This window comes from Budorcas taxicolor, chromosome 5 (genome assembly GCF_023091745.1).
Source record: "Budorcas taxicolor isolate Tak-1 chromosome 5, Takin1.1, whole genome shotgun sequence".
Classification (NCBI taxonomy): domain Eukaryota; kingdom Metazoa; phylum Chordata; class Mammalia; order Artiodactyla; family Bovidae; genus Budorcas; species Budorcas taxicolor.
In genome coordinates this window covers 27533646-27559490 of record NC_068914.1, presented here as the reverse complement: position 1 = coordinate 27559490, position 25845 = coordinate 27533646, and the positions used below count along the sequence as shown (strand labels likewise).

The 25845-nt window shown below is 42.1% G+C and overlaps 1 protein-coding gene across 1 annotated transcript in view; it reads left to right on the top strand.

Annotated features, from left to right (window-relative positions):
- The window catches only part of ARID5B (AT-rich interaction domain 5B), a 190660-nt gene extending 168552 nt beyond the window's left edge, over positions 1-22108 (top strand). The window contains exons 10-11 of the mRNA XM_052641125.1: positions 12640-12838; positions 16062-22108. Coding sequence (XP_052497085.1) covers positions 12640-12838; positions 16062-18224 — 2362 coding nt within the window. The 3' untranslated portion in view covers positions 18225-22108. The remainder of the gene's footprint in view (positions 1-12639; positions 12839-16061) is intronic.
- Positions 22109-25845: the final 3737 nt, after the last annotated feature.

Sequence of the window (25845 nt, the reverse complement as noted above, 5' to 3'; positions counted from 1 at the left end):
TTATCCACTGATTTATTTTTCATGCAGTGTGGTTCGTGTCTCCAGTAAATGTTTTCTTTTTTCAACAACAAAAAAGTAGCTGGGTCTTCAGTAAATGTTACTTGTATATTAATTGGACACTTGTGGTTTATTAATGAGTGTAATAATGAAAGTACAGGTTGCTGAAAAGAATCAGTGTTTTTATTTAAGGTATAGCTGAAATGGTACAATGCCTGTGAATGCATCATTGTCGCTGAAGGCCCGACTTGTCCAAAACTTGCCTCTGATTGGCTTAAATCAAATAGATCCAAGCACTTCATAAAAATGTCTTTGTCAGCCTAGTTTTGCTTCCAAGCCTATTCATCTCTGTCAGTTTTTAATATTAGTAACAGGTTCCTGGCCACAGTCCATTAGTACTGTACTTAATTGCTCATGTTACGGATGATCACTAATATAAAAAGCATTAATGTTCCCCCATCGAAAGACTTGCTGTGTAGATAACTCAGCAAAGCTTATGAAGTGTGGTCATTCTAGACGTTTCTTGTTCAGGATTTATAGATAAAGTAACTGCAGATTACAGTGCAAAGAAAAATACCCACCTCCTCCTGTGCAAGACACTTCTAAGTAGAACATTTTCTTTCTTGTCCAACTCATTATTTAAGATGCCCCAAATCAGTTTCTTTTATCTGTAAGGCAACAAGAAAGGAAAATGGTTACCTTAAAAGAGTTCTCTTAGCTTGATTTTCTGGTGTAGTAATTCATTTTAAAGGCTGTTTTCACATGCAGATTTGTTTTCTTTTTCTTTTAATGTTTTTTAAGCACATGCAAGGGGGGGGAAGTCTTTACACAGAATACCAGATTACTGGTTTTAATTTTCCTGAATAAATTACATGGTCTGTTTCTATGGAGCACATGAAGCTGTTACTAGGGATTTTAAAAGGAGCATTAAGACAGAAGTACTTTATGATGTGCTTTTCTGAGTACTTAGAAAATCAAAATCATAAACAAATGTATTTGTGGGGGAAATGAACAATTATGCCTCATCTTCTTGCATATGTAATGCCCAATTTCCAATTCTACCCTTTTGCTTTGCCCATAAGCTTTCCTTGGGTGAGACTGTCATGCCGCTGGCTTCCTTTGCAGTTACTGGTTGGGGGATGGGGGCATTGTGAGCTGCACCCAAGCCCCATGCATTTGGCCAGAGCCCGAGTGACAGTGAGCTGCAGCTTCGGCCTTTTTCTCTCTGAAGGTGGAACCCAGGGTGTGGGAGGTTCACGTTTTGAGTTAAGAAATATGCTTTAAGGTAAAATGCCAAAAATACATCAGGTTCTAAGGACCTCAGCTAGTCATATTGTGGGAAAAAGCCAAGGGAAGGGGAGTTACAGTTCTGTTCATGTCTAGGACAAGATGTGGGGTGTTCTTGCTCATTTTGATGCCCTTGAAGTTAATTAGCACACAGTTCCGAAGGCCACAGGTGGGCTGCACAGATCTGAGGCAGCCTCTAGCAATCCTCTAGACAGTGTTACTCAAGTGAGGTTCTCCTGTGAACAGGGCAGCAATGAATAAGCATTGAGACACTTACAGAGCAGTTTACCAGCATAATTTTGTGTGTGTCTAATTTTGTTAAAAATGAGGCTATGCATGTTGTATGTCTTTTCAAATTTTCGTTTCTAGTATTAGTCACTCAGTCATGTCTGACTCTGCGACCCCATGGACTGTGGCTCGCCAGGCTCCTCTATCCATGTGATTCTCCAGGCAGGAATACTGGAGTGGGTTGCCATTCCCTTCTCCAGGGAATCTTCCCGACCCAAGGATCGAACCCGGGTCTCCTGCATTGCAGGCAGATTGTTTACCGTCTGAGCTACAGGGAAGATGCAATTCCTTTTTATAGTGTTTTACAAACGTGTCGGTCAGAAATAGGAAATCCAGGGTCCCTGCAGCAGCAACGCTCCACATCTGTGGTCACAAACTCCCACGTTGATGGGGGCAGGTAGCATGGTGAGCACAGGCAGCCCAGGCTAGGCAGCAGGAAACGAGCACACACAGCCCGGCCAGGGAGGCCAGTGGGATCAGCCGACACCTGCTGCCTTAGGAGGATGCAGTCTCAGTGCTTCCAGACCTTCCATGTCTTAGAGATGACTTTTGTGTGAAATCACCCAACTTACAAATATTGGCTCCAGTATTTCTGAAAATATTTTATGTAAACTAAACACACCTGTAGGCACAGTGTAGCCTGCCGGCTGCCCTGTTCTGCAAAGACTGAATGACTGCTGGCACTGAGCTCATCCAGTCTCTGCTTAGACGCCCTGCAGTGGGAGGGCAAGGAAGGCACCCTTCATCTGTACACTCTTCCTCAGACTGAGCAAGACACCTGTGGCTTCCCATCGACCCTACCTTACCTTTTGGGGCTGACTTGTTCCACATGCTCCATTTTCTCAGTGATGGGTCTTCATACGCTTGGCAAAACTCCTCTCACGTCAAGTTTTCCTGTTCCATTCATCCAAGCCTCACAGCACAGTTTATGGGCTTTCACCAGCTTGGCTTGCTCCCATGTAAATGCCTCTTATTCGTGTCACTCAGAAGATCCAGAGCTGTTCCAGATGTTGCATATAGTATTTCTTGGGATGAGGGCAGTGTCAGTCTATCAACAGTGCCTAAGGTGACTTTTGAAATTGGTAAGAAGCCCTCTCCTATTGGCCAGTTTCTTTTACTTGGGTGGGATAGATTTACCATTTGATTGACTGTCTTTTTCCTTTGCTACTGGCCTCAAGAGCCAATTGGTGTTTTTTGAACATCTACCAAGATTGGGGTGCAAACAATGAGGAGGTGCCCATGCTACCACATTCATGGAAGAGACTGTTAAGGGAACGTGATGATGCTCCCCAAGAACCCAGGCTCAGCCTCAGAATTCTCAGTATGGCATCTCATTAGAACTGGGAGGTGTGTGACCTTTGGCTTACTTATGATCGAACTTCTAGTCCATACATACATGAAAAAGAGTTAAATAACTTAAGGCTATAAAAACCTTATGTAAGTAAGTTGTAATAGATACAAATAAAGTTCAGTGAAAGTGAAAGGTGCTCAGTCGTGTCTGACTCTTTGCGACCCCACGGACTTTACAGTCCATGGAATTCTCCAGGCCAGAATACTGGAGTAGGTAGCCTTTCCCTTCTCCAGGGGATCTTCCCAGGCCAGGGATCAAACCCAGGTTTCCGGAATTGCAGGCAGATTCTTTACCAGCTGAGTCACAAAGTAATAGAAATCAAAGAGAGAAGAGAATTTCCAAGTGAAATGAGCAAAATCTTTCAGGAGAATCTAGAATTTGAACTGGATTTTTTTTTTGTATTGAAGTATAGTTGATTTACAATGTTGTGTTGGTTTCAGATATACAGCAGAGTGATTCAGTTGTAAAAATACGCATATTCATTCTTTTTCTCATATAGGTTATCTCAGAACATTGAGCTTCCTGTGCTATACAGTGGACGCTTGTTGATTACCTATTCTATATATAATAATGTGTGTATATGATAATCCCAAGCTCTTGATTTATCCCTCCCCACCATGCTCCATTTTGGTAACCATAAGTTGTTTTGGTACCTATAAGTCTGTCTCTGTTTTGCTAATAAGTACATTTGCATCATTTAAAAAAATAAGTTCCACATTTAAGCAATATCATAAGATTTTTGTTGTTCTCTGACTGACTTAACTCAGTATGATAATCTCTAGGTTTGTGTATGCTAATCTCTAGGTCTATGCATGTTATTGCAAAAAATATTATTTCATTCTTTTTTATGGCTAATATTCCATTGTATATATGTACATCTTCTTTATCCACCCTCAGTTGATGGACATTTAGATTGCTTCCATGTCTTAGCTGCTGTAAATAGTGCTGCAATGAACACTGGGGTGCATGTTATCTTTTCAAATATGATTTCTTCTGGGTGTATGCCCAGGAGTGGGATTGCTGGATCATATGGTAGCTCTATTTTTAGTCTTTTTAGGAACCTCCATACTGCTCTCCATAGTGGCTGTACCAATTTATAAACTGGATCTTAAAGTGATTAGGTTAGAATCTAAGGTAGATCACTATACACTGCTTAAAATAATTCAGTTGTAGAACTCAAAAACAATAAAGAAACTATATTTGAGGGCAAGGACCATGTGGTATTAGCTTTCCTTGAGACTTACCAGTGCACCCATCATGAACATATCAAGAATTAGGGGTTGAATGAATTAAATCCAAACAAAAAGGACAGTTTTCTCTAGGATATGTGTACAAAGAAGTAGGGAATGAGGTGCTGGAAGGGGCTGTCGGTAGAGTTCGAAGGCTGAATTTCCAAACTGGATGCACCAAAGGCGGGTATTACAGTTTATCCTCTCAGCGTCTGTTCAGTCTCTTGCCTTGAGGTCCAGTAGGGAGAGCATGCACCATCCTCATCCATGTAGGGTCAGCCAGTCTGTGGACTTGGCATCTTCTTTGTAAACACTGTGTTGGTAATGGGGGCTCTAGCCTAGGGGCACTCTGTTGGTAATACTTCTGTAACACTGCCACTGAGACACTCTCACCTCCCTTTTCCCCACACCCACAGAAGGCCCTTAACGGCAACCAGCAATCCCCCTAAGTTGTTATAAGACACAGTGTTGAGATATAAGCAGACTAAGGTATTGCTGTTGCTTTTCCAATGATACCCCCTCAGGCTTGTTCTTATAAGGGACCTGAATTGGGTGGATGTAAGCCCTATGCCTGGAGCAGCTTCTCATCAGTAAAGAATTTCTCCCCAAAGGACGGTCAGGTAATTTCATGAGAGCCTCTCTCTGTATCGCTCAACATGCCTAAAATGCTCTGATAACTTTCCAATGCCTGGATTTTTCAAGAAACTTTAAAAAAGGAAAACAAAACCGTAGCCAGGGCCTGGAGTAGAAAAACTGGTTTCTGTTTTTTTAAAAAACGAATAAACAACAGCCTTTGAAAAATCTCTATTTAAAAATTCTTAAATTTGCCTCTGAATGCAAGTTGTAATTATTAGAAGTTGGAGTTTACACTATTGAGTGTAAAAACACCCTCAGGCACAAACTAATCAAGTGTGTATGTCATGCTATAAACTACAGCAAGTTCTTTGTTTGACCCAAAAAAGGCTTGCCAAACAGCAGTTTTTTCTCTGTCAAGTTCCTTTATTGTCTCATTTTTGTTTTCTTGCTACTCCCCCCACCCAGCCCCCTTTGAACCTCACTGTAGTATTTAAGAAACTTAGCAGATTCCAGGTTTTATTGATAGTTTTCATCAAGCATGAATTTAAATTTGAGAATAGATTAGGTGTCTTAGCCCTTTTTCTTTTTGATAAATAACAAGAGGTTTCTACTTATGATTTTCTGTCCTCGGGGCTTTATCATTAAGATTAAATAACTGTATTCTCAAGCATGCCACTGCACAAACATCTTTTCAATTATGTGAGTAACAGATGCCTTCACAAAGGCACTATTGAAAATTCAGAAAGCATGTTTCCAAAAAAGAAAGGGGAAAAAAAAGTATCAGATGACAGAAGAATGTAATTGTTTACCATTAAAATATATCCTTAACTCTTCCACTGAAAACCTCTTGGAACATTTTGTTTTCGTACAAGTTATTACAAAGTTGGATCAAAATGATACATGTTTGGGGAGACTGTTGAACATTTCAGAAGCTCTGGAACCTGTGGTATCTCACTTACATGGGAATTCGGTGCAATAGTTGTTTCTCTGCTTTTACGTATGGACACTGCCTGCTTTCATGGGGAGAGGTGGTGCACATCATGTTGAAAATACTGTAGTTATATTTGTCTATTATTCTTGAAATAATGTTCATCTGCCCTTGAAACAGACCCATGCAACTTGATTCTGAGTCAGTCATTGTTTTTGAATTGAGAAGAATTGTTACAGCTCTTGCTGGGGCATTGTGGAAGCCTGGGTTGCTATTTACCATCCATGCCCTCTGTTGTGAGCACATATTTTAATCCCTGGGATGTAAAGTCAGCCTTTCTTAAATCCATGTCAACTTTCTTCAATGTGGTCTTCACTGGAAAGCTATGGGACTGACCAACGCCAGTCTAGACCCTCTTAGAAGCAGCAAGGAAGCACTGCAGGAGTCAAGCACGAGGAGCAGAGTCTAGCTGGGGAGGCCATGGGGGCCTCAGACAGGGTCACAGTTCAGTGCTGCAGGCTGGGGTCCGTGGGAGATGCGATTCCCGAGTTTCTCTTACTGTCCAACGTCAGGTTGTGCCGGGTGCATCCAGGGTTACCACCTTTTGGAGAGTGATGGTGTGGTTATCCTGGCGTACTGTACGAGGAGCAGTGGCCAGTGGCCAGCCATAGGGCTGCTCCTGCGGGGCTGCCGTGACCCTTGGTGGAATGGCCACGTGTGTATTCTGTAGGTCTGCTGGCTCTGAGAAAAGGAGGGTGCTCACCCTGATTCTGCCTTAGGAGCTTGGACTCCCCTTAACCCAGGAGGGATCATTTCGGTATCTTCCCAGGGTTGGTGCTTCTCAGATAATTTCTGAAGATACTCAGCTACCTTGCTGAGATGAAGACAGGTCAGAGAGGCAGATCTTATTTGAACTCAAACTTTGGCACACAATAGCTATATGTTTTTCACTAGTCCTTTAATAGTTATTTCACACTTAACCTCAGTTTCCTCCTCAACAAATTGATGACAAGGTATACAAAGAGCCTGGTGTTATTAGGAACTTAATACATGACCCAGCTGCTATTAATACTGTAATGCCTCATCAATATGTAAGACAACCAGAAGTTTCTTTCCCCACCCTCCGACCTCATCCCCTACCCCCACAGCCCATGTACCTTCAGTTCAGGGACCTGTCATCCTGGACCTTCCTCTGTCTCACTGACCCTCCTTCATGAGAGTCAAGCCACTGATTTGATGGATCCAACATGTCTTTCCTTTCATTGCTTAGTTAGGTTCACAGTCACTCCACGACTATTGGAACGTATCAGAGTCATCAATGGGCCTAAGAAACACCCCTCCTGCCACTTCCAGGGGCAAATGGAGACTTATTAGTGTCTTCAAAAGGTCTTCATCTTCGGCTTCCCCCTGAGTAAGAAATGAAGCCCCCTGGTAAACTAATCATTCTCTGAAGGTAGTGATTTCTCTGAAGACAGGGGGCCATGTTTTGTTGTTAACAATAAGGGGCTGCATACCTTTTTGGTATCTTAGGGTAGAATATAAATGATGCTCTTTATACCTACTTCCTTTGCAAAGAACTCTGGACAGTTTACCCTTGGTAGTTCATGGCTTAACCTAAGTCTTTTACACAGAACCTATGTTGTGTTCTCCCACCATTTTCTTTGCTCAGGAGGGTCCTGCCATTGACTTGTTCTCCATGGCCTGCCTGTCAGCATGGCACCTCCTTCCATGGTTTGCTGTTGAAAGCTTTGAGCTCACATCTTCATCTGTTGGAAGGTGACACCGAAGTCCTCTTTCTCCTCCCTCTCTGTTACTGATACTTTGCTCCTCCCACACTGCACACCAATTTTTTCTGCTCCACTGAAACTCACACTGTAAAATGGTAGAGATCTTCATCCAGAGCCCACATTTGTCTTAGATGGAGCTTGGCTTATAAAAGGACAGGAAAGAGCAGCCCAATTACCATTATACTCAACCAGTGTTGTGTCCCCTGAGGAAACACTCCCATGTCTCCTCACCTTGACATAGCTCTTTAGTTTGGGTACCTAGCTTCCCCCCACCCCAGCTAATGCTCTTTCTCCATTTTTAGAGTGATGGTCTGACACCTTGAGCTGGAGGTGAACAGTATGTGAGATTAGAACTTACCGTATTTCCTGGAACCTTAACAAGTTTGTGTACTTTACCTTTAAAAAAGAAAACTATACCTTCTCTTGGCTCCATATTTGGTGAAAGATTGCTTCCCACACTTCACAGCAAAGTTGTATATTTTCAGTTTCTGGCTGAGAAGGGAAATGTCCGGCCAAACCTTAGAATTTATCAGCCCTGGAGTCAACTTGAAGGTATAATGACTCCATTTGGGATCATATCAGGTCCGAAGCCCCAGTGGAACTAATGTATCATTTCTTTTCTACTGACATGGAAAAACGTACTAGTTATAGTTTTTTAGTATAGTAGTAGAAGCAGCATTTGTGATCTGATACATACACCAACATTTTTCCCTCTGCCCCTAAAATATTCTGCTCCAAGGGCACTGGTAGATCTCTAGGCCTGGAATTTTTGACTGATTTGATAGCAGAAAAGTGCCTATGAAGTAACTAGGGTGAATCTGAGGTTCAAGTGCAACCCTAAAGATTTGCTGCTTCTCCTACTCTTCAGACTGAATCAGTCCCAGACATTATTATAATATCATTTTTCAAAGCTCTATAAATAGATAGATTCTCATTTCTCCTCTTAAGTACTGTTTGCTAAATGTTTTGGCCCCAAAGTTCAGTCATCCCATGCAAGCATTAATCAATACAGGAGACATTAGTGGTCACTCATTCTGATGAGATCTGACATTATTCTTCCTCTGCCTATGAGGAGGGGAGGGGAATGTTGCTTAATAAAGATAAAGGTCTTTGCTTCTTTTGTATGAAATGCAAATGATGAGGACATGTGCCTTATACATTTCTTGAATGTGAGGCTGCTGCTTTTTGTTGAGAAAGAGAGGCAAGGCCCTGGAGGATTTCAGAATTTGTAAATATAAAATTATCTGCCTTCGTGTTTAAAAATAATAATAAAAGGCAGAAAGAGTTGGCAGGTTGCCAGATTACTTACATTACAGTAATAGATTTGCTGACCCTTGACTTCTGCTGTAGAGAAATGTATTGAATTTTTCATAATATCAGATGAGGCAGATCTAAAACCCTAGTATACTGAGCACCATTATTTAACCTGAGATTGAACAAAGCCGAAATCTTTTCAAACCAGCAATTTCTTGTATGATGATAATTTAGTGGCTCAGATGCTAATAAATCAAGGTTATAATGCCATTGATTTGTTAATTTTAACTTGGGTTGATTGTAAGTCATCTTTATTTAAGGAAAAAAAAAAGGAGAAGGAAGAAAAAAATCTTGCTTTTCACAGTGGCTGAATTTAATAAGAATCTCCATGATAGCAAAAGGCTCCCCTACTGTTTCTGCTTTGGGGTGGAAAATGTTGTTCTTGTATTATTCCTAGGGAAAAATAAAATCTCATGCTGCTACAAATCTTATGCCTATGGAAAAATGTTATTTTTTAATACACAGTGGCTTACCTATTTCAGATCCATTAATGGCATCATAAATAAGCATTTTGCTAATCTGAAATGTGAAATCTGGGTAATAGTAGAGGCCCATTTATCTGCCTAGCTTTCAATCCTCAGACTACATTAGATCGGGGCGGGGGGGCAGTGGGTGGCAGGGAATCTCTCTGGATTTCCTAATGAATATATTGCTTCTCTTCCCTATTACTTCTACCCATCAAAAACCCAAACCACATTCTTAAGAGTTGCAGCCCATTGAAAATATTTCTCCTGTGTAATGAGTTCTTGGGGGCTGAATGCATTTTTGCTTTTATCTGTACAGTTTAGAAGCTGATTAAATCTTTGTTGTATTACAAATATTTGAGGAAGAATCTTCCGCAAGGCACAGTCATTTTGCATTATACTAAATTCTTTATACAATACAATGCTTCCTGCGTTGGGCAGTGTTGACCTTAGGTTGGCTACCCTGTTTTTAATGGTATCACATGTACGTTAAACGTTTAAATGTTTAGAAACCTATACTAGCCTTCGTCCTTTTGTGCTGTAAAAACTTCTAATAATCAGATGATAAGATCGTATCCTGCAGAGTAATTGTGTTGTACCATGACAGGGTAACTGAAAAAACATTCAGTGAAAATCGCACCAAACGGAAATCACTATATGAACAGTGATTGTTTGTGTGCTGGGTGAGAGACCATGAGCTGTTCTTCAGGGTTTAGCTGGTCATATTTCTACTTGTTTCCTTTTAGCTGCTGCCTTTCTTGTTTTATTTTGGGAGCTTTTATTCCCTGAGCCACTATAATTATCTTTCAGTGATTTAGAAAGGAAAAAAAAAATCACTCGATTGACCTTTATACACACACACACACCCCCCCTCTGGAAGCCTTGAACAGGCAGCGTTTGTGTTTGGATTCAGTTTTACCTTAGTCATGCCTCTTTCCAGATACAAGAAACATTTAATTCCAGATTTCTTGCTTCTGGCTTCAGGCCTTTGACCAGCAAAGTGAAATGTATTTTTTATTGCTGCCGTCCAGCCAGCTGCTGAGTTGAGTGAAGGGCAGAAAAAAAAAAGAAAGGGAAAAGAAATGAAATAGAAATGTTGCCCTGCCTCTTCAACTTGCAGCACTGTATAAGGAAATTAAAGTCTCCTTAGCACCCATCTAGAAAGCTGGGTTGGCTCAGGACTCTCAGGACCTGTGGGAGTGTGGTGACTGGTGGTGTAGCGGCCATGTGTGTTATTCTGTTGGTCTCTGCTTCCTCTCCTGTCCTTCCCCACCCTCAGGTAATGCTGAAGAGAGCCCCTCCTGGTGTCACCATCTCAATTACAGAATGGAGCTGCGGGGGAGAGGGTGGTACCAACAAACAATAACCATTGAAATACCCAGGCTTCAATGCTCCTTGGGTTCCCATGGCAACCAAACAAAAGTAAAACAAACCTATCTGTCCTAACAATAAAAATATGTTTTCATTAAAGTCAATTTAACATATTCTTCCTAATTTAAAATATTCAGTGCATTTTGCTCCTGGACAAAAATCCCCAACCTGCCGCTGTTGAAGGGAATGAAGTCGTTGGCAGAACTATGCAGATAAAAGCAATTAGGGGAATGTTGGGGACTTCACAGATGAGACGGAATACATTCAAGTATGAACAGGATTGCTTTTTTCTCTCTTCTTCTGCTTAGTTATGCTTTTTATTATATAAACATTAACTGTAATATTACAGTGGGAAGCAGGTATTTGGCAGCCACATATTATTTTAGTAAGTCTACATAGAGAGCAGTTTCCAGTTTTAGCAGCTGTAACATGTTTAAACTCAGTTTGTAATGGGATCTGAAGATAACTATTCCCCATGGGCTGTGTTGATCTTCATGGCTGGCCCACTGCCAGATGCAGGGCTCGAAACTATTATTCACGCCTTCTTGCACATACCTTGTCCGAGCATGCTCAGTAAATGAAATTTTTGTCTACAGTGCTGTAAATTGGGATTTGACTTACCCATAATTTACTTGGTATTTTATTAAAGACTGAAATATTACAATCACAAATATCCCCACATTTGTACTCACAAACCTGAACAGTTGTGTATGTTTAAGTAGTTGAGATCCAAATTGCATAGTTAGAAACCAATATCAGAATAGCTAACAAATATTCAAACCAAAGAAGGTTTTGCCTGGGAGTCTTGGTTTAAAAATAATTAGGGTTCCCCATATTTGAACAGATTTATGTTGTTTATAAGCCAAGTACATTTTCTTCATTGAGTCAACTTGTCTTATTTAAAACAAATTATGTTTGCCGTATTAAAGTTCATATTTTTAAGGCTGAGTCTTGTATTAATCCCACAGTGAGTCATTAATCATACCAAATGCATTATAAAAACTTTAATCATTGAAGTTGAAACTGAGATTGTAATGCAATCCATCCCTTTTAATTACATCAGCTATTTTTCCCTTTCAGATCAAGCACTATGTTGCAAAGGGAAAACAGATTAAAACTAGAGCTGTTTGATGTTCTCATTTTAGAGCAATTTTATGTACTTTGTTTTCAAAGTTATATAATTAAAATGCTAGAATTTTTCAGCCCTCTGATTTTTGTGGCTTGACTGTTCTGTCTGCCTTCTTTCTCTCTGGGGCCCTCTTTAACTTGGTGCCCCAAAACAGAGCTCCTGGTCCTGAGTCCCCTTCCCACCTCAGGGCTCTGGCTAAGACAGCCGCCTCGCCACTATGCTGTGTTTGCCTCGCGTAACCTCTTTATCTTCAGTGTCTGGTCTGTATTTTGACATGAATGAAAAACTTTGGAGACAGACAGAACTAGGTTTAAATCCCACATCTAACAGGGTAACTCAGGCAAATTATTTCATCTTTTTTGGGCCTTAGTTGCCTCATCTGTTGAAAAAGGAATAACAACAACAGTAATACTAATACTCCATAGGGACATGTGCACACTGTGGCTATTACATGAAATAACCTGTATAATTTATCTAGGCCATTACCTGGCAGAATGTAAACCTCAGGGGCTCTGACTATTACTGGTTTGTTCACTGCTGTATCTTGGTTTCTAGAACACTGCCTGACACATAGTCAGTGCTCAGTAAAGAGCTGTTGGCAGAATGGTAATGAATGGCAGCTATTGTTATAGTTGCTGTTATTGTGATGTTGCTATTGGAATTTGGCCAGGTTCCATGGACAGTGATAATGATGTGATTTTTGGATGTGTCCACTGGTATCCTCAGTGTACAGATTCGCAAAATGAGAAAGAGGTCTTTTAAAGAAGTATGTAAGTTACCAGGTGCTGGTTTTGACCGGGAAAGATGAAGGCACTTGATAAATTGCTTGTACTGAGAAAAAACATACTCCCCCACAGCATCGATATTGCTACTGGCATTGCCAGCCCTGGCTGATCCTCTCTTCTGATGCCCTTTCAGGTTAATCCTGCCATATGAAAGGTTTATTAAAGGAGAGGAAGATAAGCCCCTGCCTCCAATCAAACCTCGAAAACAGGAGAACAATTCACAGGAAAACGAGAATAAGACAAAAGTATCAGGAGCCAAACGCATCAAACATGAAATCTCTAAGAGCAAGAAAGAAAAAGAGAATGCCCCAAAGCCCCAGGATACATCAGAGGTGAGTTGCGCTCCTCCACAGAAGTCTCTCTGGGAGGTGAGTCCTGCCTTGGGGTCTCCTGGAGCCTTGCACTCAGAGCCTCATCCCTGCCCAAGACAACACCAGGCTGTGAACCCTAACCTCTGAACTTCACAGGTCCCCCAGGAGTGGACCTTCCAGGGCAGTGTGAGTGTTGAATGGGATAGGCCAAGAATAGGATCTGGAAGGAAGCAAAAACATGGTGTAGAAAGCTGAGTGCAGAGGCCAACTTCGAGACAGAAGGAGTCAGAGCTTCAGCTCAGAAAGCCAAGGGACTCTGATGTGAAAAATGTGCCCTTTCACAGCCAGTCTGTCTGAAGAGTGGGTGTGACTTTAAAACACTCACCCGTGGGATCTGCCGTGTCTCTGCAGAACTGTTTGGGAAACTTCAGAGGCTTGTTTGCCTCTTGTAACTGACCTCTGTGCAACAGCCTTGGGTTGAGACCAATTTAGAAACATCTTAAGTCCATATTATTTATAGGGAAATTTTGAAGTGGTTCCTCTGAAACCATGATTATCTCTCTTGTTAACAGGTAGTTTCTGAACCTTTTAAAATAAGTCCCAGCTACCCACAGCCCCCAGCAGCCCTTTGGTAGAAGCCATTACTGTCAGTGTCCAGCCAGTCATGGGGGCTGATCTAGGCTCTGTTTCAACGTGAATAATAAAAAACTCTGCTGCCCATTAAAAAAAACAACAACAAAACTTAGCAGCCACATTTGGAGACAGCATGTTCTAAGATTCAAACCCTGAGGGAATTTTAGTGCTGATATTAAACACCCCCTAAAAATCAGGTTTATAATGAACACATAAGAGACTCCCTAATTAAACATTGGCTTAAAACACACAACACACACCCCAATCTCCTAACTAGAAATTAACTTACCCAACTGACTCCTGTGTAAGAAGATATTAATACCAAGAAGAGAAATTTCTTTTGTAATTATTTTAAACTCTAATTATTAAAAGGGGGGAAAGGAAATGAGGCAGAGGTTTCTAAACATCTGCAAGCTTGTAATATAAATGGCCAAAAGCAAGGAAATTCCAAGTTAAGGCTTACATTCCATTCTTCCTTGATCTTGTTGGCCTGCTGATTTATTACAGGGCTTGGGATCAGTGAGTTCTATTTGATACCATATGCACAGCATTGCCAAAGCACAAGAGGACAAACTGAGGACCCAGAGGCCAGTTGACCTTTGAATAGCTCCACTCTGGGCATGAAGATTTGTGAGTTGAGGGAGGAATCCTTAGCCATGCCCTGAGCCCATCAGCTAGAGAAAGACCATTGTCAAGAGTCAAGCCTGATGCCCTGTGGGCCACAGAAACTCTGAAAGCCTTAAGACTCCCTGTTTCCTATAAGCCCCAACAGGTTCCCTCAGGAACTATGAGTATCTAAGTGACCAAGGTCATTATGATCAGGTTACCTAAACTACTTGGAATCTCACACCCTCTCCAAGGTTGACCGAAAGGTAAGAACTGCCTCTCTCACCTCCTACACAGACTCATATTATTGAGTGAGTATATTTCTTTTCATTCTGTTTTGGAGTTTGAATTTTATTTTTATTGTCATTGTTTTTTTATTTTTGATGTTTTCAATGTGAAGCAGTGAACTCAGTGGAATAAAAGGCACTTCTGGTCAAACCCACTATCTTCAAGTAATTGGATTTCAAGCTTTGTGGGGGAAGGTACCGTTTAACACACCAAGACAAATCATAAAATGCCATCCTAGAAAAAGGGTCCTTAACTTTTTTTCTGCCTAGCTTTCAGAGACCTTCTATACCAAAAACTAGAACTTTATGCAACTCAAGGCCTAGATCACATAAATATCAGTGGTACTAAGAATCCCCCACAGCCCCGTAAGAATATTATTTAAATCCAATTTGCCTCTTCCCCTTACCGTTTTCATTTTTCTGTATTTTCATGTAATATAAGTTCCAGAAAAATGATGATTGTTAATGTAGAACAAATAATGATATTTGTACTGGAAAAGGCAGCTATTAGTACAAATAGCAAAAAGGAAAAGATGATAAGCATCCTTAGAAAACAGGGATATCTTGAAGTGGATTTAAGGAGAAATCTCTATGAAATGGGTATGATTCCTTAAAACTTTGGTTCCTATGCACCCCTCCACCAGCATCCTCAGTCTTGCCCCAAAATACTAGAGTGGTGGACACTTCTTTCCTTAACAACAAAGAAGAAAAATATTCATGAATAAGATGGAGGGAGGGAAAAAACACCAGCTTGATACAACTGTTTTGTGACTGTTCTCCCCCCAGACATGCCAGGGCAGAATGACAGAAGTTTTGAAAGAACTTGCCAGTCAGCTGGGTCCCAGATGGAAAGTTAAGATGACCTTCTAAGGTCAAAGTTTGCAGAGCTACATAATGCAATGAATGGGTCGAATTGTGCCCACAACTTCTGTCAACGGGGACACGTAAAGAGCATCCATCTCATTGACTACAATGTATTTCAGTGAACAAAAAAAGCTGTATTTGTGGTGGCATTCACTGCTTGAATTCTGACAACTTCATTTTCAGCTTTAATGGACATGTAGTTTGCTGCAGCCTAGAAGGACTTAGAGTCCTTCTGTCCCTCAGGTAGATGGGCTGATTTTGAATCTAATTTTTCAGTATTTCAGTCTTACCTGCATGTCATCTGGCTCTGGGTATAAAATAAAAGCATCACTAATTTTATGCACCATAAAATTGAACACGTTAGGACGATACTTGCTCTCCTAAAGAAAAACAAGTGATTATAGTAAGTTTGTTGCTTGTTGACATGGGGTTGGATTTTGAAAGATGCTTAAAAGAAGAATCTTTCTCCAAAGTGTCATAAAGCACAACATGTAATTTAAAACCCATTTGGATAATTGACTGATTTGACAAGAAGACAACCTCAGAATTATACTGTATATTAGAATCAAGAAGGAGTGATATGATTGTACACCAGCAGTATGTAACACTGTGCTGTTTTGATAGGTATCTCTTAAGGGACTGAAGTGAATATGCATATTTCTCCTAATGCTTTCTGTAATTTAGATTTCTTTGTTTAGAGCCATGATTGGGGAGTAATAAAGCTTTACAGAAACTCAGTGAGCTGACTGACAAGCCTGTTTTCAGAAAACTCCTGTGTGTAATATTTTTTTTCATAGCATAAAGTGTCAATGCATTTGGCTTCCTTCTGACCATCTTTTGCAATATCTTACCAGGTTTCATCAGAGCAAGAGAAGGAACAAGAGACTGTAAACCAGAAAAGCATCACTGAGCCTCTCCCAATAGCAGACACAAAGAAAAAATTGGAAGGGTACCAGGATTTTGCAGCAAGGCCCTTGGTGTCCCAAGCAGACCCAGAAAAAGACAATGAAACAGATCAAGGTGCCAACAGTGAGAAGGTGGCAGAGGAGGCAGAAGAGAAGGGGCCTGCCCCTCCACTGGCGAGTGCCCCTCTGGCCCCTGAAAGGGATCTGGCCCTGATTCCCGGGACTGGCAAACAGTCCCTTACCTCTCCCAGTGCTCTCGTGGACTCAAAAGAACCCAAGCCCTGCTGTTTTACAGAGAGCCCCGAAAATGAACTCCAGGAAGCATCCTTCCCTGGCTTCTCCACCACACAGCCCCCACTGGCAAACCAGAGTGAGGGGGAGGATGACAAGCTCCCTGCGATGGCAGATTACATCGCCAACTGCACCGTGAAGGTGGACCAGCTGGGCAGTGACGACATCCACAATGCACTCAAGCAGACCCCGAAGGTCCTTGTGGTCCAGTCGTTTGACATGTTCAAAGACAAAGACTTGACTGGGCCCATGAATGAGAACCATGGGCTTAATTACACCCCCCTGCTTTACTCAAGGGGGAACCCAGGCATCATGTCCCCGCTGGCCAAGAAAAAGCTTTTGTCCCAGGTCAGCGGAGCCAGCCTCTCCAGCAGCTACCCCTATGGCTCCCCACCCCCTTTGATCAGCAAGAAGAAAGTGATTGCCAGGGATGACCGGTGCTCGAGTCTGTCCCAGGCCCATCATGGCCAAAGCACTGACCACATGGCAGTCAACCGGCCATCGGTGATCCAGCACGTGCAGAGTTTCCGAAGCAAGCCCTCAGAGGAGAGGAAGGGCATCAGTGACATTTTTAAGCATGACAAACTAAGTCGATCGGAGCCCCACCGCTTCAGCTTCTCCAAGCATCACCTTAGCCCCCTGGCCGATCCCTATGTCCTAAAGCAAGAAATACAGGAGGGCAAGGAGAAACTGTTAGAGAAAAGGGCACTTCCCCACTCCCACATGCCTAGCTTCCTGGCCGATTTCTACTCATCTCCTCACCTCCACAGCCTCTATAGGCACACCGAACACCATCTGCACAACGAACAGACATCCAAGTACCCCTGCAGGGACATGTACAGGGAAACGGAAAACAGTTCTTTTCCTTCCCACAAACACCAAGAGAAGCTCCACGTGAATTATCTGGCGTCTCTACATCTGCAAGACAAAAAGTCGGCTGCAGTGGAAGCCCCCACAGATGATCAGCCAACGGATCTGAGCCTTCCCAAGAACCCCCACAAACCCACCGGCAAGGCCCTGGGCCTGGCCCACTCAGCGCCTGGACCCCAGGAGAGCAAGGGCACCTCCCAGTTCCAGGTCATAAATAGTCAGAGTCGAGACTGTCACCCCAAGGCCTGTCGGGTATCGCCTATGACCATGTCGGCCCCTAAAAAATATCCTGAATCGCTTTCCAGGTCGGGAAAGCCTCACCCTGTGAGACTGGAGAATTTCAGGAAGATGGAAAGCATGGTCCACCCCATCCTCCACCGGAAAATGAGCCCTCAGAACATTGGCGCAGCACGGCCCATCAAGCGTAGCCTGGAGGATTTAGACCTTGTAATTGCTGGGAAAAAGGCCCGGGCCGTGTCTCCTCTGGACCCTGCCAAGGAGGTCTCTGGGAAGGAGAAGGCCTCGGAGCAGGAGAGCGAAGGCAGCAAGGCCGCGCACAGTGGGCACTCTGGGAGCACCTCGGAAAGCCACAAGCTGCCCCTCTCCTCCCCCATCTTCCCAGGTTTGTATTCTGGGAGCCTGTGTAGCTCGGGCCTCAACTCCAGGCTCCCAGCTGGGTACACTCATTCTCTGCAGTACTTGAAAAACCAGGCTGTGCTCTCTCCACTCATGCAGCCCCTTGCTTTCCATTCGCTTGTGATGCAAAGAGGAATTTTTACATCGCCAACAAATTCTCAGCAGCTATACAGACACCTGGCTGCAGCCACACCCGTAGGAAGTTCATATGGGGACCTTTTGCACAACAGCATTTACCCTTTAGCTGCTATAAATCCTCAAGCCGCCTTCCCATCTTCTCAGCTGTCATCTGTACACCCCAGTACGAAACTGTAAGCCTGGCCCTGCCCAGCATCCCAAATGGAGACGTGGTTAACAACGCTTCACTCCTGCGCCTGGGGTGATGGCTTGGAGAATTAGAAGTCAGTATTTCTTCTAATCTAGGGGTGAGATCAGTCCTGGCCTAAGGGGCCTGGAGGGGAAGTGAACATACCTGGTATTTCTGGGATGATTCCGGCCTTGGCTGGTCAATCTTGACCCCTTCTGACACAGAGGCCCTCGCACCCTAGATGGTTCACTTTGCACGAGGGTCTTGTGAAGGGATTCACGTGTATCCAGAAGAACTTAGAGGACTCCATCTGAGTTCTGATGGTCAGGAAACAATCTGGGCAAAAAAGGGTAGACATTTTCAGAGGACGGGGCAAGGAAGACTGGCAAACATGCCAAGGGATGCCCCCTCTTCATAAAACTCTCCAAGGTTCAATCAATGCAATGTATAGTGAAACTTCAATAGATCTTTCATTTTGACACTATTAAACAATCCAGAGAAGTAAACACTGTTAAACTGACTGTATATATTTGCTTCTTAAAACTACCCATATCACTGTTTGCTCACCTAATTTATATACAGGTAATCCTATTTTTCTCCTGGTTTCTTCTTGTTTTGTTTTGTTTTTTTTTTTTCTTTTTTTAATTAAACAGTATCGCTTTTATTTGCAGGTCTTTTATTTTGTTTTAAAGACTGACTGTCCCAGTTGTTGATGTGTGTTTGTAATTTTTCCACATCTTATTTTGAGCAGCTTTGGGTGGTAATGTCATTGTTTACAAATTGAAGCAACTGATTCTAGTGGAACAAATGAAAAAAGAAACCGTTGAGCACACAACAGTGCAAAGAACGTTCCTTTGCAAATCTGCAACTTAAGGATTTTGTTCCTCATAAATGGCATAGTTGAAAGAGCTTATACACTGCTTACTTACCCTGCCAAATGCTCTGCTTTGAAGTATTGGGTTATGTGAAAACATCAAGCATTGTACTTACCTTATCTAGGCTGTGAAACTGTCCTACATACCAGAGGAATCATAAAAACAAAAACCTCACTGGCAGCAAGCTGCTGAATAACAAGAGTCTAGAGGACATATTTGTGGGCTGCACAGATATTTTAGGAATTTCAGAAATTAGAACAGAAGCCAAAATGATTTACATTGGTGTTGGCAAAGATCCCTTTAAACAGTCTGGGAAAGGGGGCTGGGAAGAGGATGGAGCTGGACTATCCAGAAGAAAGTGAGCAGCGGGAGGCCCAGGTGCCAGATACCTGCCCTGGGCCACAGTCTTTCCAGTAATAGGTTGTCACGTTGCCTCATCAGGTTGGTTGCTTGCTATTCCCAAGAAGAACCTCACAGGCCACATCTTTGGGGGTAACTGGCATACTGGATTACTCATTTCACAAGCAAACCATCCTCCTTGGGTTTATGGGGTGTGAGATTTGTGTGTATGCACACACAGTTTTGTGCCATGTTTTTAACCACCTGGCAATACAGTCCACTGAATGATTTTCTTTCCTGTTGGAAAGAAACGGTTAAGCTGTTCACGCAGTCAAAAGATGTAAAGAATGTATATTGTCATTCTTGCCACTTTATCCTATAGGCTGACAAGATGTAACATCAAGGTGGATGCATTTTTCTAAGTGTGTTAAAAGTCTTATTGACACAGAGTGGACTTTCCTTCCAGGTCACAAGCCCTGCTAAAACTGCTTTGATGAACTCCCCAGCCAACCCTCCCCTGCCCCAAAGCGACTGGTAGACATTAGAATCATAGTTATCCAAGTCTTGACCTCTGAGATACTTAATTCTATGAAAGTTGATGATAATTTTCAACTTCTAAATAGGTAACTCGACTGCAAAATAATCAAAACTGGTAAACAATGAAACTGTGGCTCTTAAACCAAGCCATGCATGCCATGCATTTGTATTGAAATGTCTCTATGATATGAAGCCAAATATTCAATGTAACATACTTAATATCCAAAGGTGGAAACAAAAGAATGTAGAGATCTAGTGTTAAGAGTTCCATTTGCTTCAATTAATTATTTACCTTCCTGTGGAATAATATATACATATATATATTTAATAGAACCATAGATAGACTAGTAGAATTTAGATTATAAATGTGTGAATGCAGATTATCCTGCTATTGCACAAGATAGAGTGGGGGAAAATCTCAATTGCAGCTGGCAAAATGCTGGCTAGAACATATATAAGAAAGTTGCACTAGACTGAATGGTCACAGAGTCAGAGGACATGGAGGAAGGGGAAACGCCAGTGTTTCTGCAGCTGATATGGACTAGATCCTACATGGTGTCTGTGAGTTTGTTTCTCAAAACCGGGGCACGTGTCCCCGGTGGAGCTCACCTATTGTTCGGAAGAGGGGGCATTTGTTTTCCCCACTGCAATGATTTCAGTCTGGTTTCATCGTGTTGGAATTTGATCACACCATTTTCAAACAATGTTAACGTAGTCCAGCTTTTGTTTGTCTCATCTCTTCCGAGAGGAGACTCACTGTTGCTGTCTGAGGAAGCTCATACCCTCGGCAAAACATCAGGACAAGTACAGAGATGAGGGTAGACATTCCCAGCAGAAGCAGTGTGTTATTTGTTTTAAAACTCTGAACAGAGATCTTGGAAATCTTTCAAAAAGACCATTGAATTCTTCATTGGCTGAGAACTACATTTTAAAAAGTCTTAAATAGGGCTTTGTTTGCATTGTTTGAGTTCAAGGGGCCTTATTATTGAATGGCATTGCACAAGCCTTTCTTTGTGCAATCAAACCATTGTTATTGGTAGTTCTGTAAAGGAAACTGTGGAATCTAATTGGCAGTGGAGTCATAAATCTATTTACTAAGTGCGGCTTCCAAGAAATGTTGCAATTCAAAATGCACTAAGACCGTGATTTACTGGCTATTTGGAGATTCTAAAAAATATTTTTAAAAAACGTTTCCATGCAACTTCTGGTTTAGCTTTTGGCAACTCAACATTAAGGAAAAAAAAAACCAGCCCAACTAAGTTTCAGAATTAAGTATTCTCCTAGTAAGTGATTGGAACTTGTAATATTTGCCACAGGACTGACTTATTTATTTACTAGCTAGAGGCTCTTAAGTTCACTTGTTTATCAGGGCATATACAGAAGGGTTTGTTAAAACTCGACATTGACTTTACAACTTTCTGACCTGGTGCATGAATTCTCAAGTACTGTATTTCACTGTGTTGGTGTGTCTGATGGAAATTTCAAGGTGATCCCACAAAAATATTTTATGTAGTGTGCCTTCAAAGAGAACTTTTATTTCTCTTCACTTGTTGTCCCACAAAGTCACATTTGGTGGTGGTCAGCCAAGTCCCATCTGGTCTAGTTTTATTCTTGTCCCAATTTTAAAGAAAAATGGGAACAAGTTTGCCCTGGTGAGACCCACACCATTGCAATGATTATCTTGAGCACTTAAATTCCAGTGTTGGCTGTTGATGTATTTGATATTCTGCTTGTCTCCCCATGGTTGAAATATGTCTGAAGAATAGCAGCATAATCTCTTGGCTGTTTATACTTTTTTAAACTTTCCTGTGTTGTAAATATTGTATACTTTTGGTGATTCCAGCTATGTAACCTCTATGCTCTGTAAGGTGATTATTTGTATATAGCAACATGGCCCAGTGATATTATATAGTTTCCCAATGGAGAGGTTATTGAGTAACCTTTGCATTAGTTTAAACACTACCAGAAAAATGCTGAGCCAACTATAAACACTCAATTTTGTATGTTTTCCAAATTGTACTTATTACTGCTTTTGATACTGTATTACGTGCCAATAGTTTCCCAATCACATAGCAGGCAAGAGATATTTTGTACTTTTTGATCCACTGTAATATTTAATAAAAAATGTTACTATCTGTTTCCTTTTGAGTGTAATCTGTCACTTCCTCCTGAGTGCCCTGTGGCCTCCGCCAGAGTACTTTCCTTCAGGCTGTCTCCAAATAGAATGATAACGATGATGTCTGTTTGTTGAGAACCTACTGGGTGCCCAATTGGCATACAATATCTTTACCCTTCACACTGTCATGTAAATATGGTTCTGTCCATTTTACTGATGCAAAGACTGAAGCTTAGACTAGTAAATCAACTTGCCCAAGATCATCTAGCTAACAAATTGGCAGAGCTGGGATATGAACTCAGGGCTCTTTAAATCAACAGCTTCTTCTATATACCACGCTCCTCTCCTGGCAAGTAAAAGTAACTACTTACTTGGTCAACAAAGATTGATTCATGTCTCAACCTGCCAGGCATATTTGTTAGGAGCTAGGATGACAATTTTGAGTAGAAGATAAAATATACCACCTCTGGAGCTTATAAGACTAATGGGAGAGTTAATCAAATAGTCACCCACATAAATATAAAACCTCAAGCTGACCTAGTTCCAAGGGAGGAGTGTGATTACTAAGCTGATACGAGTATGAGTTGAGATGAGACGGAATTAGGAGATGAGTTCTCTGAGCACAAGGTACCACATGTACAAAGGCCCAGAGGCAGGAACAAGTTAAACTTATAGGAATAAAAAAAGCCTGTGTGACAGAAGAAGCATAATAATAAGGAATGAAGTTGAGGTGAGGTTACAAAGTATAGCCGGGGTCAGCCAGATAGGTCCTAAGAGACCAGGTTGAGCATTTGGTCCTTATACTGAACAGTAACTTTACGTGGAGAGGTGATACATTCAGATTTGTCGTTTTCGATGCCACTCTGGTACTGTGTGAACGCAGAGCAATCTAATTCAAGATGGTGGTAGAATGGGGGAAGGTCAGACACATTTCAGAGGTACTTGGAAGGAAGGAAGGACAGCCTTGATGATGGATTAAATGGAACAACTGGTAGATATTTGGGGTCAAAAAATCAGGAAAATGGCATTTTCTGATGTCTAGTGATGATGGACAACGACTTCTCTCACCCCCTTAGTCCTCTGCTGCCACACTTTCCCCTGGTTTTGCTCAGCTTATTATTAGTTGAAGTGCCACATTGAAAGAGTAGCATGCTGTATGCTTCCTTCTTAATGGGTCCCAGGGGACAGGGTGGACAGACTGGTGACGGTCTTAGTTTACAACCTGTACCATCTGGTCAGGTGGACTTTGAACAGATAGAATAGACTAAACTGCTAACAAGCATGATATCACAAGTCTAGGAGAAAAGCCAAGAATACATTTTGATAAAAGACCTAGGACCCTTTCTTTTATCATGGTTGACTCCCTGGAGGACCCTGCCCACCTCTCTTATACCAGCAGGACTTACAGCAACATGTCAGGGCCCTTATCCTTTTGTTAACCCAAACATGCCAAACATAAAAAAGATGCCTCAGCCCCATGGTCTCCTCACCCTCATTCTGATTCATCTATATTTCACCATACTATATGAATTGTTAGGAGTATATCAAAAGAATATTCTTCCATCTATGATACATTCAGCAATTAAAGCTCAGATACTTGAATCATATACAACAGGAAACATCATGATAAGTTATCTATTTTCACCAGGCCTGGCTAATACTGTTGGGAAGGAGGGTGCTTTTGCTAAAGATGTCACTCGGTGAAAAAGTAATAAAACTGCCCAGTGATTTTTTCTAGGAAAGTGGCCAAAGTTGACAAATGTTTTAGGGCTGATAGTGACCAGGAAATAGGTCATTATTTACATCAACACGTACATCAGTGGCAGGAGGCTGGAGTGGGGTGAGAGGTGACCTCTGGCCAGAAATAATGCAAAAAAAAAAAAAAAAGTATAGCTTTCAAGGTTGACCTAGAGAGTAAATGACACTAACTTGGGTCCACAAATAGAGAAATCCTGAATTTTGGAATCTCCAGCTAATTCCTGATACAGCATTCCAAAGCATTTGTTTAACCTGCTTAAACAAACAATTTTAATCATCATAGCCATAACCATAGGCATTCCCAACCATGTAAAGACAAGGTAATCTGCTCCCTGAGGCATCCACACAAGAATAACTACTACTTTATTATTGTTGAAACTTTCTCTAGAACATAGCTGTCCTATGGTACTTCTTAGGATGGCAGAAATATTCTATAATTCAGAGCTTTCCAATACTATAGCTACTAGCCAACTCTTGAAATGTGCCCAGTGTAATGGAGGAACTGATACTTTATATTCACTTAAATTTAAACAGCCACATGTGGCTAGTAGGTACTGTTAACAGCACAGCCCTAGAAGGTACAATTGGCCAGTGAGCACGTATTAAGTGAAAGAAGTGAAGTTGCTCAGTCGTGTCCAACTCTTAGCGACCCCATGGACCACAGCCTACCAGGCTCCTCCATCCATGGGATCTTCCAGGCAAGAGTACTGGAGTGAGGTGCCATTGCCTTCTCCGTTACAGCCATCAGTTCAGTCGCTCAGTCGTGTCCGACTCTGCAACCCCATAAATCACAGCACACCAGGCCTCCCTGTCCATCACCAACTCCCGGAGTTCACTCAGACTCACGTCCATCAAGTGAGTGATGCCATCCAGCCATCTCATCCTCTGTCGTCCCCTTCTCCTCCTGCCCCCAATCCCTCCCAGCATCAGTCTTTTTCAATGAGTCAACTCTTCGCATGAGGTGGCCAAAGTACTGGAGTTTCAGCTTTAGCATCATTCCTTCCAAAGAAATCCCAGGGCTGATCTCCTTCAGAATGGGCTGGTTGGATCTCCTTGCAGTCCAAGGGACTCTCAAGAGTCTTCTCCAACACCACAGTTCAAAAGCATCAATTCTTCAGTGCTCAGCCTTCTTCACAGTCCAACTCTCACATCCATACATGACCACAGGGAAAACCATAGCCTTGACTAGAAGGACCTTAGTCGGCAAAGTAATGTCTCTGCTTGTGAATATACTGTCTAGCTTGGTCATAACTTTTCTTCCAAGAGGTAAGCGTCTTTTAATTTCATGGCTGCAATCACCATCTGCAGTGATTTTGGAGCCCAAAAAAATAAAGTCTGACACTGTTTCCACTGTTTCCCCATCTATTTCCCATGAAGTGATGGGACCAGATGCCATGATCTTTGTTTCCTGAATGTTGAGCTTTAGGCCAACTTTTTCGCTCTCCACTTTCACTTTCATCAAGAAGCTTTTTAGCTCCTCTTCACTTTCTGCCATAAGGGTGGTGTCATCTGCATATCTGAGGTGATTGATATTTCTCCCAGCAATCTTGATTCCAGCTCGTGTTTCTTCCAGTCCAGTGTTTCTCATGATGTACTCTGCATAGAAGTTAAATAAGCAGGGTGACAATATACAGCCTTGACGTACTCCTTTTCCTATTTGGAACCAGTCTGTTGTTCCATGTCCAGTTCTAACTGTTTTCCTAAAGGAAATCCATCCTGAATATTCATTGGAAGGACTGATGCTGAAGCTGAAACTCCAATACTATGGCCACCTGACGTGAAGAATCGACTCATTGGAAAAGACCCTGATGCTGGGAAAGACTGAAGATGGGAGAAAAATGGGACAACAGAGGATGAGATGGTTGGAAGGCATCATCAACTCAAGGGACAGGAGTTTGAGCACACTCCAGGAGTTGGTGGTGGACAGTGAGGCCTGGCGTGCTGCAGTCCATGGGGTTACAAATGGTGGTATATGACCAGAGACTGAACTGAACTGAAAGCCAC